The 14,297-nt window shown below is 51.4% G+C and overlaps 2 protein-coding genes across 4 annotated transcripts in view; both read right to left on the bottom strand.

Annotated features, from left to right (window-relative positions):
* Positions 1–123: 123 nt before the first annotated feature.
* Positions 124–5,118, bottom strand: CHRNA10 (cholinergic receptor nicotinic alpha 10 subunit). The gene is made up of 5 exons (XM_056116426.1): positions 5,037–5,118; positions 3,580–3,725; positions 2,890–3,044; positions 1,584–2,116; positions 124–581 (listed from the first exon to the last, which is right to left on the bottom strand). Exons 1-5 carry the CDS (start codon positions 5,116–5,118, stop codon positions 124–126), a joined length of 1,374 nt encoding a protein of 457 aa, XP_055972401.1.
* Positions 5,119–11,668: 6,550 nt separating this feature from the next.
* The window catches only part of NUP98 (nucleoporin 98 and 96 precursor), a 93,417-nt gene continuing 90,788 nt past the window's right edge, over positions 11,669–14,297 (bottom strand). For all 3 annotated transcript variants that reach the window (XM_056116070.1, XM_056116071.1, XM_056116072.1), the window contains exons 32-33: positions 13,297–13,408; positions 11,669–13,024 (exon numbers count right to left, since the gene is read on the bottom strand). In XM_056116070.1, coding sequence (XP_055972045.1) covers positions 12,804–13,024; positions 13,297–13,408 — 333 coding nt within the window. In that variant the 3' untranslated portion in view covers positions 11,669–12,803. The remainder of the gene's footprint in view (positions 13,025–13,296; positions 13,409–14,297) is intronic.

Raw genomic sequence — 14,297 nt, 5'->3', positions numbered from 1 at the left:
GAAGAGGGGGGGTCTCAGGCTCCTAGATGCGGTGAGAAAAGACTGGGTGGCCTCCCTGAAGGTCTCCCCTCACCCCACTGGGGTGCTTTGCCTGCAGCCCCCGCCCTCCCTGCAGCCCCGGATTCACAGGGCCTGCACCAGAACCAGGAGGCTCATGACCAGGGCCATGGAGAAGAAGACGCCCAGGAAGAAGCGGTCCAGGACGCGAGCCAGGCGCTTCCAGTCCTCGAGGCGACGCTGGGCAGCCCGGTGGCTGCGGAAGGCGCTGGCGATGGCGGCCACGTGCTGCAGCAGGGCCTCCTGCCGGCACAGGCACCGCAGTTCACGGCAAGGACCTGCGGGGGGGCCATCTTCTCTCCCAGGTGGCTGTGGGCTGGGGGGACGTTCTGGGGGGCTGGACTGCCCACAGGGCTCTCCTCGTTCCCGCACACACAGACTCCGGGCAAGGCGTCCCAGCAGGAGGGCACGAGCCCAGGCGGGCATGGGGCGGGCGCTGGGCCCGCAATAGTGCAGGTTCATGATGAGGATAGTGAGCGCCGTGGAGAAGGTGACCATGGTCATGGTGGCCATGTAGTACTTCCCTGTGGAAGAGAGTGTGCTGGGCCCAGGCAGACGCTTGGGTCTGTGCCCGGCTGTGACCCCAGTACAAGCTCTCAGGACCCTCAAGAAGGAAGCAGGATGGGGTGAGGGCTGAGGCCTCCCAACCAAGCGGGTTCTGGAAACGACTTGTCTCCTCGGTGCTTCCCAAGCTGCTGGCGGCTGAATTCATCCACAGTGAGAGAGTCAAGTACACACATAGAACCTGGGGGTGTCAGTGACCCTGGCACCAGCACTAGCACCTCACCCCATGCATGGGGCTGCGAAGATGCTGCCCTGCCTGAATAAAGGTCACCCCCCACCCCCCACCAGCCCCTGGGGACTTATATGGATTGGGGGCCACACCCAGCGGTTCTCAGGGTTTACTCCTGGCTCTGTGCTCCTGGCGGGCTTGGGGGACCATATGGGATTTGGGGACTGAGCCTGGGTCACATTCGTGCAGAGCAAGTGGTTTGTCCCCCCATCCCCATATATCTCTGGCCCCACCCTGAGGGCATTTTCCTTGTTAGTTTGATATGGGGACCTCAATCTCCCTCCACCAAACACTATATTCCCCTTCCAGGGCAGGGGATATAGCTCAATGGTAAAGCACTTGTCTTGGCTGTGTGTCTGGGAAACACAGATGCATGCATGCAGACAGAACGCATATACAGACACATGCATGCAGACACACACACACTCACACAGATGCATGTGTGCAGACACATACATAGATGCATGCATGCAGACACACACAGATGCATGCGTGCAGACACACAGACACATGCGTGCAGACACAGACGCATGCCTGCAGACACAAACACGCACACAGATGCATGCTCCCATAAGTCTTCCTTCCGCTCCTCAGGCACCTCCTCCCAGGAAGGGGGCACATTCCTTCCCCTCCCGTCTCAGGAGGCCAGGAGCTCCCTGTCTCCCACTGAAGGGGACCCCGCTCACCCCAGGCCCGGGGCCTCCCATGGGGTGAAGTGAAGGGGCGCACTCACCGATGAGAGGGACGCTCTCGGCCGGGGGCATGCTCTCCGCCAGCAGCAGCTGGAAGACGGTGAGCGCCAGCAGCACGGTGACGCCGAGCGACACCTTCTCGCCCGAGTCGGCGGGCAGGTGGAAGGCCAGCGGCGCGAGCAGCGAGATGAGCACGCAGGGCAGCAGCAGGTTGCACACGTAGGCGGCGGCCCGGCGGCGCAGCAGCAGCGTGAAGGTCACGTCGGGGTAGGGCTCGGAGCAGCAGCCGTAGGTGAGCACGCGCCGGCGCGCGGGCATGCCCAGCACGCGCCACTCCACGTTCTCCACGAAGTCGGCCAGGCTGGCCGCCTCGCCGCGCGGCCGCACGTCCAGCTGGTGGCCGCCGTGCGTCCACGAGCCGAACGTCAGGCCGCAGCGCTGTGCGTCAAACGGGAAGGCCGACACGTCCACGCGGCACGAGCTGCGCGTGATGGCCGGGGCGTCCCAGCGCACCGCGCCGTTGTGATGCAGCACCACGTGCGTGCGCGCCGAGCCCGTTGGCTGCGCGTCGGCCCTGCGAACACGGGCGGGGCTGCAGAGGCCACCGGGACCAGACGGCCCCACCCCACCACCGCCCCTGGACTGGCCTTCCAGGGGCCTGGAAGAGGCCGCGCCGGAAGGGGCACAGCTGGAACCCAGGCAGTCTCAAAAGGTTTGCGCAAAAGTGAGCACCAAAAGTTGATAAAGTGTCTTTTCCGGGATGCCCTCTGCAAAGCCCCTAATAGAAGGGCCAGGTGTTTTGTTTGTTTGGGGGCCACACCGGATGCGATGCTCAGGACTTACTCCTGCCTCTGAGCTCAGGAATCACTGCTGGCAGGTTCAGGGGACTGTATGGGATACTTGGGATCGAATCTTGCCAGCCAAGCGCCCTACCTGTTGTAATGTCACTCTGATCTCAGAGACCCGGAGTGGTGTGGTTTATAGAACGGCTCAGGTGAGTCAGGAACGTGCTAGAGGGGATGATCCAGAGGGGGAATTCCTAGGCATTTTCCTAGAAGCCTAAGAACCCAGGGTGCTGCCCGGCAAGGGAGCCCCCACACCTCAGACCCTCTCTAGGTTCTCCGGACACATCTGAGTAAGACTGGCTCAGGATCATTCAAAATTGGGGTGCCATGGTGAGCACCTGGTAGCTTAGAAGGGTCCTGTTGGAGAGCTTCTCCGTCTGCCTGGCACCCAGGGTTAGATGAGTAGAAGGGGTGAAGGGGTGGAGTGGGGAGGGGATGCATGCATAGAACCAAGGACAGCTCCTGGGAGGGATGGGAGAGGGGAGGACCCTGCAGTGGATACTTGTTATAGAGGACAATGTCCGGCTTCCACACGAGAGTGCTGGGGATGTGGATGACGTCGAGGCCTCCGTAGGCGTCGGGGTCCCACTGGAGGTAGGCATCTGTCCACTCCTGTCGGATCCACAGGTACAGTGTGAGCACCTGGTTCCTCTCGTCCTAGTTGGTGGGGGGACGAGAAGGCTGTGGGTCCAGGCGTGGTTGTGTGTCTCTTCACACCTTCCCTGTGAGCCATCTGCAGAGCCCAGGTGCTGTCCTGTCCATTCCCACCCCCCACCTGTCTTCTCTGGGCCTCCTCCCTCAGCACTGCAGGGGCTAATTTCTGTGAGGCTGGCATTAGAGTGCTTGCAGCTCAGGCCACACCAGGGGCCCTCAATGGTCGGTCACTGGTACTGCTGTTAAAGTTAACATTTCATGGGGTTGGAGTGAGTGGGTATGTCATTTTCCTTGCATCTAACGACCCAGTCCAATCCCCAGCACCCCATATGGTCCCCTGAGCCTGTCTGGAGTGGTCCCTGAGCACAGAGCTAGGAGTAAGCCCTGAACACCACCAGGTGTGTCCCCTAAACCAAAAATTAAAAAAGAAAAAAAGAAGGGCAACATCTACTGAACAGATGTTGGGGCCATAATCATCTTTCCCGCTGTTCCAAGCCCTGTTAAACACACACCCCCGGCTACGGGCAGCACCACACACCATGTCGATGATCTGAGACAGTGTCACCTCCAGGGTCACGTTCAGAGCCTGGTCCGTGTCTGCCACAGGCCTCAGGGCACTTGTGTAGTTAGCGAAGAGGTCCCGGAACAGCTTGTGCGCCAGCCTGCCCTCTGCTCCCAGGCACCCTGGGGATGTGAACAGGGTTGTCCTGCTGTGTCATGCTTCTGTTGGTGATGCCCTGTGACTGGCTGTGGCCCTGCTCCTCCCTGGCCTGTCTCCAGGAATGCAGGTCTCCATAAAGCCAAAGGGTTGGTGCCACCTTCTGGAGTAAGGCTGCTGTGTTCCTTCCCTGTCCTTCCCTCCTCAGGGGGCACGAATGTTGAAGGAATCCAAACAGACACAAGATCCCTCTCATCACCCAGACACTCGTCCTGTCCATGTGGTTCCTCAAACCTGTTTTGCTTTTCCAACTGTTTTTCAGGTGATTGCTTCAAAACGCCTGATACTTGGTGCTCCTCCCCCTGTTTGAAATACACCCTCAGACTGGGGAGACAGGCTTTGCATGCTGGGATCCAGATTTTATCCCTGGCCACATGGTCCACTGAGCATCATTGGCAGTAAACCTGCCACACACCGGCTCTGCCAGGTGTGCCCAAAATAAAAAATAAATAAATAAAGCACCATCTGGGGCTGGAGAGATAGTACAGCGGGTAAGGCATTTGCCTTGTACATAGCCAACCCAGGTTTGATCCCCGGCAACCCATACGGTCCCCTGAACATCGCCAGGAGTAATATTTGAATGCAGAGCCAGGAGAAACCTCTGAGCATCACCAGGTGTGGCCCAAAATAAACCTCTGTCATGTGTACTAGCCTTGTTGTAAAAAGCTCCAACATGGGGCTGTAGCGATAGCACAGCGGGTAGGACGTTTGCCTGCCACTCGGCTGACCCGGGTTCGATTCCCAGCATCCCATTTGGTCCCCCGAGCACTGTCAGGAGTAATTTCTGAGTTCATGAGCCAGGAGTAACCCCTGTACATCACTGGGTGTGACCCAAAAAGGAAAAAAAAAGTTCCAACATTTGGGGACCAGAGTGATAACATAGTGGGTAAAGCGTTTGCCTTGCACACAGCTGACCTGGGTACTATCCCTGGTATCCCAGAGCACCGCCAGAAGTAATTCCTGAGTGTAGTCAGGAATAACCCCTGAGCATCTCCAGATATGATGCAAAAATACAAAGACAAGAAAACAAAACAAAATCCAACACTCAGGGGCTCCTGTGCGCTCAGGCTTCAGTCACTCCGAGTCCTCAGTAATGTGGCTTCTTGGTGTTTTCAGCATGGTCCCTGCTCCCAGAACAGCCAGGCCGGCCTCCACTGCAGCGGCTCTCCCCAACCCTCCCCAGAGAGTTTATTGTCTGAAATGAGGAGCCCAGAGAGACTGGAGGGGAGGGCGGGGGGGAGAACAGGAGCAGCATCTATGTCCTGGGGGCCTCATACCTGGAAGGCAGGGGAGCAGGAGCAGAAGGCCCAGGCTGGAGACAGAGAGGATCAGGTCACAGCGGAGGCTCCTGGGCACCATGGTCCTGCCCGCGCTAGGTGGGTCAGCTCTTCGGGGGACCTTCTGTTCCACCTCAGGCAGCCTAAGGAACTGCTGGCAAAGCGAAACTGGTCACTGCTGAAGGCTGCTGACCTCAGGGAGCCCTGGGCCCTTCCAGTGCCTACTCTCTGCCCTCTGCCCTCTGCATGCACCATGGCTGGTGGGTTCCAGGCCTCCTGCTGGGGCTGCTGCCATTTCTCCTTCCCTGCAGCTTCCTCCCTCTTCCCGCCTCTGTCTTTCTGTCCTGGCCCTCCTCTCCCACTTAGCCTCTGTCTCCATCTTTCCCTGTCCCTGCTTTCTTGGTCCCTCTTTCCCTCTCCACCCTCTCTTCCCTTCTCTGTTTCAGCTCCGCCTTCTTCCCACTCCACCCCCAGACCTGGGCTCTGGCGGTGCCTGCTGCCTCCTCAGTCCTGGATGGGTCCATCTCAGCCTTCAGAGTCTCCAGGAATGCACAGGTCCCTCCCCCCCCCCCGGCCCCCCGCCCTTGTCTCTTTTCATTTGCTTACGTTACATTTCATTCACCTCACAGGGTTGGGGCACCTGTGCCCTTGGGAACAGCGACTGAAACACACACCCCAAGGCCTCCTCAATTATTCAGATTCTGTGAGGCAGTACCCAGGCTCAGTGCCCAGGCAGAGGAGCTGGAGGGGGTGCAGGATCAAGATCTGCCTGACACGGGGCCAGCATGTGGGGTGGTGGCAGCCGTCCTTCCAGCAAGGTCCGCACTGTTGAATTCTGGAGTCTCTTTCCAACAGCCCCCGGTGGGGGATGGACCCTCTGTCCACAAAGCTTTCTCTCCTCTGTGGGAGGAGGGCCGCAGCTCAGTTTCCTAGCCCTCATGCTCTGCCTTCCCAACCCCAGCCCCAGGGATCTCCCTGTCCCCGGATGTCCCGGGCAGGACTGGGCAGCAGGGAAAGCAGAGGCTGCAGGGTTTCAGCTCTCTCTGGTTTCAGCTTTCTCAACCCGGATGGTGGAATTGACAGTAGCTCTTTTCCAAAGCCAGACGGAGTGAATAAGACGTGCTGATGACGTGAGCAGGATCCTATCACCGGAGGGCTTGTTTTACCATCCGTGGTACAGTGTGGCCCTTGGGAGCACAGAGAAGGGAGCAGGCCCTGAACACCGCTGGGTTCTCCCCTCCCCTGTACTCTCCTGTCCTGTCCTCCCGTTGTTCATCGATTTTCTCAAGCGGGCCCAGTAACGTCTCCATTGGAGACTTTGTTGTTACTGTGTTTGGCATATCAAATACGTCACGGGGAGCTTGCCAGGCTCACCGTGCGGGCGAGATACTCTCGGTAGCTTGCCAGGCTCTCCGAGAGGGGCGGAGGAATCGAACTCGGGTCGGCCATGTTGGCTGCATGCAAGGCAAACACTCTACTGTTGTGCTATTGCTCCAGCCCCCCGTACTATAATAATATAAATATAATTATAAGTAAATATAATAAAATACATAAATATTATAATAAATAAAGGGAAAATTTAAAGATTAAAAATATCAATTTAATCAGAATCAACACAGAAAAAAAAAGGAATGGAGACTATATTAAAGAGGTAGTGGGTGGGTGGGGGCTGGAGCAATAGCACAGCAGGTAGGGCATTTGCCTTGCACACGGTCAACCCAGGTTCGATTCCCAGCATCCCTCCCATATGGTCCCCTGAACACTGCCAGGAGTAATTTCTGAGTACATGAGCCGGGTGTGACCCAAAAAGAAAAAAAAAAGGAGGTAGTGGGTGAGCTGAAGCGATAGTGATTGGGTAGGCATTTGCTTTGCATGCGCTGAGCCGATCTGATTCCTGGTATCCCATACAGTGCCCTGAGCACCTCAAGGAGTAATTCCTGAGTGCAGAGATAGGAATAGACCCTAGGCATAACTGGGTGTGAAACGCCCCCCGCCCCCAAGTAAAAGTTAATGGGTAAGGGGGAAAAAAGAACCAAAGACAGGAGACAGGGAACTAACAGAAAACAAAAAGCTAAAAATCTAAATTCAAACTTGCCAATATTTAAACAGCCCAGGGTTGGTGAGATAGTACAGTGGGGAGGGCATTTGCCTTGCTTGCGGCCAGCCCAGGTGCGATCCCTGGTGTCCGATATGGTCCCACCAGGAGTGAACCTTGAGTGCAGAGCCAGGAGTAATCCCTAAGCACTGCTGGGTGTGGCCCAATGACCAAAACCAAAACCAGATACCCCCTCCCCCCAAAAAAGAGCAACAACTAAAAGCAAGGCACATAACAATATTACGTGGGCAAGACACTTAACCAAAGAAGTATCACAGATGGCAGACACACTAAAATGGCCAACTATGAGGAATTAAGATTGAAAACCTCCAACTGGAGATATTACAGCAGTTAAGGCACTTGCCTTGCATATGGTCATCTTAAGCTGAGCCCCCACCAAATATGATCTAAATGCAGATACAGGAGTAAGCCCTGAACACTGCTGAGTGTTGCACGCGGCCAACCCAGGTTCAATCCCTGGCACCCTGTAAGGTCCCCTGAACCTTCCAGGAGTGATACCTGAGCATAGAGCCAGGAATAAGCCCTAAATTCTGCCAGGTGTGACTGCTGGGTGTGGCCCAAAATTTAAATAAATACTGCTGCCCATCTATTAGAATGGCTAAAATAAAAACCATTAATAATACCAAGCTGGAGAGGTTGGAAAGTTACCATATTATTCATTTTGTTTTTATGTTACACCTGGAAATGATCAGGGGTTACTCCTGGCTCTGCACTCAGGAATTACTCTGGTGGTGCTCGGGAGCCATATGGGATGCCAGGGATTGAACCAAGGTCAGTGGATGCAAAGCAAGTGCCCGACCTGCTATCCTGTTTCTCCAGTTCCAAACTTTGAAATGTTGATTGAACAAGCAACATGGTACAGCCACGCTAAAAAATGAGTTTGGAAGTTTCTTGTAATCTTACACATCATTTTTTCATGATCCTGTATAAAAACTCATGCATGAGGGGCTGGAGCAATAGCACAGCGGGTAGGGTGTTTGCCTTGCACGCGGCCAACCCAGGTTCAATTCCCAGCATCCCATATGGTCTCCTGAGCACCGCAGAGGTTAATTCCTGAGTGCAGAGCCAGGAGTAACCCCTGTGCATCGCCGGGTGTGATCCAAACAGAAAAAAAAAAAATTAACGCATGAACGTTTAAACAGTTTTATTTGTGAATGCCAGCTCTGTAAAGAAACATATGTAAATGGATAAACACTCTGTGGTACTTACAGATAGAGGAATATTTTCTATTTAATGCTAAGAATATATGTGCTATCAATCTATGAAAACATTGGGGCAATTAATCGGTGAAAGAGGCAGCTTAGAAAGGCTACATAGGATATAATATCAGCGATATGACATTCTGCAAAAGCAAAGCTATGGAGATAGCAGAAAAAGTTGTGTCTCCAGAACCTGGGAATAGTGGAGAATTTTTAGGGCTGTGAACAATACTTTATGATGAAAACATTTGCCCAAACCCATTGTAAATCCAACACCAAGAATAAATGTAAACAAGCTATGGACACTGAATATGAATGCATGGGGGCAGGTACTATACAGGAAATTTATAAACTTAAAATTGCTCTTAAAAATAAAATAAAATTTTAAAAAAATTGCTCTTAAAAAATAAATCTAAGGACATAGAGCACAGCAGGTAGGGCACTTACCTTGCATACGGCTGACCTGAGTTGGATCCCCAGCATCCCATATGCTGTCCTGCGCACCGCCAGGAGTGATCCCTGAGTGCACACACAAGTAAGCCCTGAGCACAGCAAGATGCGGCTCAAACTCCCCTTCCAAGGAATCTAATGGGAAAATGGTGAAGGGATTTTGAACCACTGATGTTGGTTCAAATATTGGTATTCTGCAACTATTAAATGATTTTAATGCCACTGTAAACTATGATACCTCAATTAAAAAAAATCTAGATGGAGTGGAGAGGTAGTACAGGGGATAATGTTGCTTTTGGTGGTGCCTGGGGATACCACGTGGTGCAGAGATTGACCCAGGAGTCCGTCATGCATGTGCTCCAGCTTTCCAGCACTTTGGGGCCTATACCTGTGGTGCCCAGGTGTCAGAGTGGTGTGCTGGGGGCTGTGTGCTGGGCTCCTGCATGCAAATCATGTGTGCCAACCCACAGAGCTACCTCTCTGGCCGATCGGGGGATGGGTATTGGAGCCAGATGTGAAATTTCTTAGACTGCCTTCTCTTATGGTCACACCCAGAAAAATTCTCAATCATATATGACTTTCTGTTTCTGAAAGAAACCCTATCATTGCAAAGCGTCTAATAGATGCTAGTTCTTTTGTTCATTAGATGAATTAAATTTTACCTAACAGTTTAATTTCTGTTCTTTGGGCCATACCTAGCCAAGCTTGGGGTTGCTCTTGGTGGTTTGGGGTACCTTATGGTTCTGGGAATTGACCCTGGAATCTGCATGTAAGCTATGTGTTCAGCCCATTGAGCTCTCCTCAAGCCCCCAAAGTTTATGACTTTGCCAAGTGGTGCAATCTCACTACAAATATCATTTTTATTCCCTTTCATGTTCATTTATAGCTAATCCTCTTCCTATCCCCAAGCAACTACTTTCTATCTTCACTAATGTGCCTTTTCTGGACTTTAAATACAAATAGACTTTCACGTGGCCTAATTTCTTTAGGGGTTCTTTTTGATTTGGGGCCACACCTAGTTGTGCTCTGGGCCCTGTATATGATGGTGGGGCTTGACCCAGGTTGTCGAAATGCAAGACAAGTGCCTTATTTGCTGTACTATCTCTCCAGCCTCAGTTTAACATAAATTTTTAAAGGTAATCCAATGACATATGTGTTTCTTTTGGTGGGGAGGAGCTTGGGCCATACCCAGGGGTGCTCAGGGCACACTCCTGGTTCTGCATTAAGGGATCAATCCTGGCTGGGCACTGGGAACCATAAGTAGTGCCAAGGATCAAACCAGACACCAATGTAAGCACCAGGTCTGATGCAAGAAACTTACCCACAGTAGGAGCTTTCCAGCTGTACTTTAATTACCGAATAGTTTCTATTGCATGTGTATCAAGCTCATTTTGTCTATTCTTTCATCAGTTAGTAGACACTGGTTTTGTTTTTGGATCACACTCGGTGATACTCAGGTGTTGCTCCTGGCTCGCACTCAGGAATTATTCCTGTCAGAGCTCGGGGGACCATATGGGGTGCTAAGGATTGAACCTAGTAGGTCCCCTGCAGAGCAAATGCCCACTGGGCCATTGCTCTGGTCACTGGTTATTTTCTGTGTGGGATGATAAAGGACAGACACAAGCAGGTCTGGTTTCTGTAGTGCACCTGGGGTGACACACTCTTAGCTGTGCTGCTTGGATTCTTAGATGTGGCACCAGCTATTCCTACACTGGCAGGGCTGGGGACCTCAGAGCAGCGAAGTGGGGTGGAGCTAGACACTGGACTCACAGCCTCAAGAATGCAAAGCAGGTTTGCTACTAGTCACAGTCCTGCACCCCCAAAAGCTGACCATTTCTGCAGCTCACTTTTCACAAGACGCTTCTGGTGAGGACAGCAGGACAGGAATACTTATTAGAAGCCCAACAATGCTCTGATTGAGTAATAGGGCGAGATTCCTGGCTGGGTTAACTCTTGTTCTCCAGGGCTCCAGCCATATGTGAAACTCAGTTCTATTTCTCATGTCTGTGATGCTCAGTGTTCCAGCAGTCTTTGGAATCTGCTCACATCTGTAGTTAAACAGATGAAAGATCTGATTTTTTTTCCTCCTTTTTGGGTCACAGCCAGCGATGCACAGGGGTTACTCCTGGCTCATGCATTCAGGAATTACTCCTGGAGGTGCTTGGGGGACCATATGGTATGCTGTGAATCAAACCGGGTCGGCTTTGTGTAAGGCAAACGCCCTACCCGCTGTGCTATCACTCCAACCCCAGATCTGAGTATTTCTTAATAGCCTCTTTTGATCTCTCTCAAGAACAGTGTTGTGAAGCAGCAACATCTGGACTGCTCTCCTTCACACAATGGATTAAGGCTTAGAAAGTTTGATTATGACCCAAATCTTAAAAACCAAACAAAACTTTGCTGAGCAGAAGAGCACAGAAGCTTTGAATGCCAAATATCTTACAATGTACTTAGGGGCAATGTGAAACCCCTCACCAATTCAATGAAAAAATCCAGTGCACAAATACAAATACAAGTAGACCAGTCAAGATTTGGGGCCCCACCCAGTGTAGTTCTTGGGGGCTACTCCCATCAGGGCTCAGGGGACCACGAGGTGCTGGGGACTGAACCCAGACCCCCCACATGCAAAGTCTGAACCCCAGCCTCTTGAGCCACTTCCCCAGCCCCAGCAGTCAGAATTAATCTAGAATCTTAGAACTAATCATGCCCTCAAACTAAACTTTGACCTAATTGCTCCTGTTTAGCACCAAATTGTTCTTTAAACCCACGACCCCGTCAGTTTAGAAAGCAAATCCAAACAAGGTCACCATAAAGCTCTTTGGGGAAAGAAGACTCCAAAACATAAAGGCAAAGTCAATACCATGAGATGCTATAAACATTTCATTTATTTTTTTTTAAGAAAGTTTCAGAAAAAGAGGAAAATAATCTAGATCATTTATTTATATATATATATATACTTTTTAATAAAAACCTTTACATAATCTTCATGCACAAGGACCCAGGGTGGCGCCAGTGCCTGCGACAGCCCTGACACAGCGGCCTCGGCCTTACCCCGGGGCCCCACGTAACTGGCAGCAGTGTCGCAGAGGCCTCTGCCCGCCCGACCCCCCATTCCACCACTCTGCCTGCCTCACTGATGGTTCTGCTTTCTGAGACCACAGGAGGGAGGTGGGAAATGTTTCTGGACAATGGGAGGGCTATTGAGGTTTACCCAACATAGCATGTTTCTCCAAATTCTTCTGGCATCTCCCAACAGAAGGCCTGGCAATATGACGGAAAACCAGAGTTCAGACTGACTTCTGAGAGCTTCCCAGATATATCAATCTGTGACCAATGGCTCTGACACTTAGTGGTCAAGAAGGTTTGGTGTTCATGGAACATTCAGAGGCAGAATCAGCCTTAAAGATCTGTTTTCTACATGGTAGACATTCAACTACCTTAAATGAGCCAGAAAGATCCTATAATGCTTCCTAACTCAGTCCAACCCTCTTTTTGACTCTTACTAAAATTCAGTGTTAAATCACCAACTACCAGAAGAGTCAAATTCTCCTTTCTGGGGATAATTCATTTGTGAAGGAAGAACAGTCCTAGATTAACATGTGTCTCGTCACCCATAATAGCATAAAAGGGCTGGAGTTGGATGTAGCAGGTTGGACGAATGGTCACAAGATCCAGGATGGTCGAGGATGGAAAAGGATTCCCTGGCTCTATGGCTGGGAGTCTGTCAAAGGTGCTTTATTGACAAGTTTCAGAGAAGAAAGGAGAAAAGAGAATTGTCTTGATGGTGAAGAGACTTGGCGTCTTCTGGAGGGGTTTCAAAAGCCCTTATGCTATGTTCAGTATTAAGAAAAGCCCTGAACAACGAAAGGATGCTGCTTGGGGCTGCAGGGAGGAGGTGGCGTCTACAGCCGGAACAAAGGATGTCGGACAGTGTCGGCTGATTCGATGACGATCTGTGGTGAGTGTGAATGAGCATGTGAGTGTGGTTGGCGGGGCCTGGGCTCACTGGCTTCCAACAGTCAGTTCTCGCAGGTAGGACTGCGTGAGACTGCGCAGTTCCTCCAAGGCATAGTCCTCAGGCAGGGGGAGCCGGCCTATGTGGGGAGCCAGCAGGCGCAAAGGGACGCGTTGATGGTCTGGCGGCGCTGAATCAGAGGTTGCGTCAGGGGTCAGCTGGAGGCTCAGTACGACCCGGAGCAGGTTGGCTATACGTTTGGCCATATCTGGAGAAAAAAAAACTACAGTGATCACCAAGGATGGGGTGCGAAGGGTGAACAATAATACAAGATGGGAGTGTGGGTTTGAGAACCATAAAGAGGAAGCAAGGAAGCAGGCAGATGAGAGAGCTTAGAACTCCGTCCCCAACTTCCTTGTCCAACTGACCCCCCTTTCCAAGAACTCAGAAGTACCCCCCAGTTGCACCTCAATCCTTCCCCTCTCCCTGGGGGTGACAAGTGGTCTCAACCACTTAGGGAAATATGCTTTCAAGGCTTACCCGACTGGGCCAGGCGGTCCTTGACATTGTAACAATGGATCTGCTCTATCCGTATGCACAGTGAGGTCACTTTGGTGTTTAACTGCTCTAACTCATAGCTTGAGCATTCCACCTCGAAAGAAGCAAAGAGGCTGATTAGACCAAAAGAAGCACCCATTATCCTTATCATCCCAACAGACGACGTAAAACCCTGAAAACGAGAGAAATGACAGCAGGGAGAAACCGAGGAGGAGCAGTGAGGCATCCGAACCAGTCTACTCGCCAAGGCATGATCTTAGCAATAAGACACAAAAGGCAAGTAAGAGTGTGAAATGGACCCTTGGACTGAGCAAGTCTTGTGATCACCATCCATGAACCACATAAACTAGCGAGCTTTAACACGGCACCAAAAATTTTAGACACAAATACATACTTTAAAAAATGTTCATAACTGCAGGTTTTTTTTTTTGAGAATGGGGGGGGGGTGGGTTGGGATGGGAGGTGACACATCTGATGGTGCTTAGGAATTAGTCCTGACTTTATGTCCGTATTGCACACACTACTTGCTTATCAATATAAAATGTGTGATCAAGATTTGATACAACTGTAACAAGTAGTTATATTCCATCAGTTTCAACAAAATATCTCTTCCATGGCTGAAAAGCTAGCTCAATGGGCAAGAGCACATGTTTTGCATACAGGAGGTTTGTGTTTAATCCTCAGCACCACACATGGTTCCCTCAAGCACCACCAGGAGTGATCCTAAGTATCTAGCCACGAACACCAGAGCAGTACTGGATACAGCACAAAACAAACCGAACCAACAAAATGTCTTGATAAGCTGACACTTAGGGTAAGTACCCAGGCAGATTTCTGAATACTTTGAAACATGAAAACGGAGGAAATAAAGCTGTATCTATAAACAAAATAAACAGAACCTACCCATAACCCAGTCATTTTCAGCCCTCTATATACATACCCAATGTTAATAGATCATGATAGTCACACTTTTAAATCTACTA

The sequence above is a fragment of the Sorex fumeus genome, unplaced genomic scaffold (assembly GCF_029834395.1).
Source record: "Sorex fumeus unplaced genomic scaffold, SorFum_2.1 ptg000030l, whole genome shotgun sequence".
NCBI lineage: Eukaryota > Metazoa > Chordata > Mammalia > Eulipotyphla > Soricidae > Sorex > Sorex fumeus.
The sequence above is the reverse complement of the archived record's forward strand: the minus strand, read 5'-3'. Positions and strand labels throughout refer to the sequence as shown.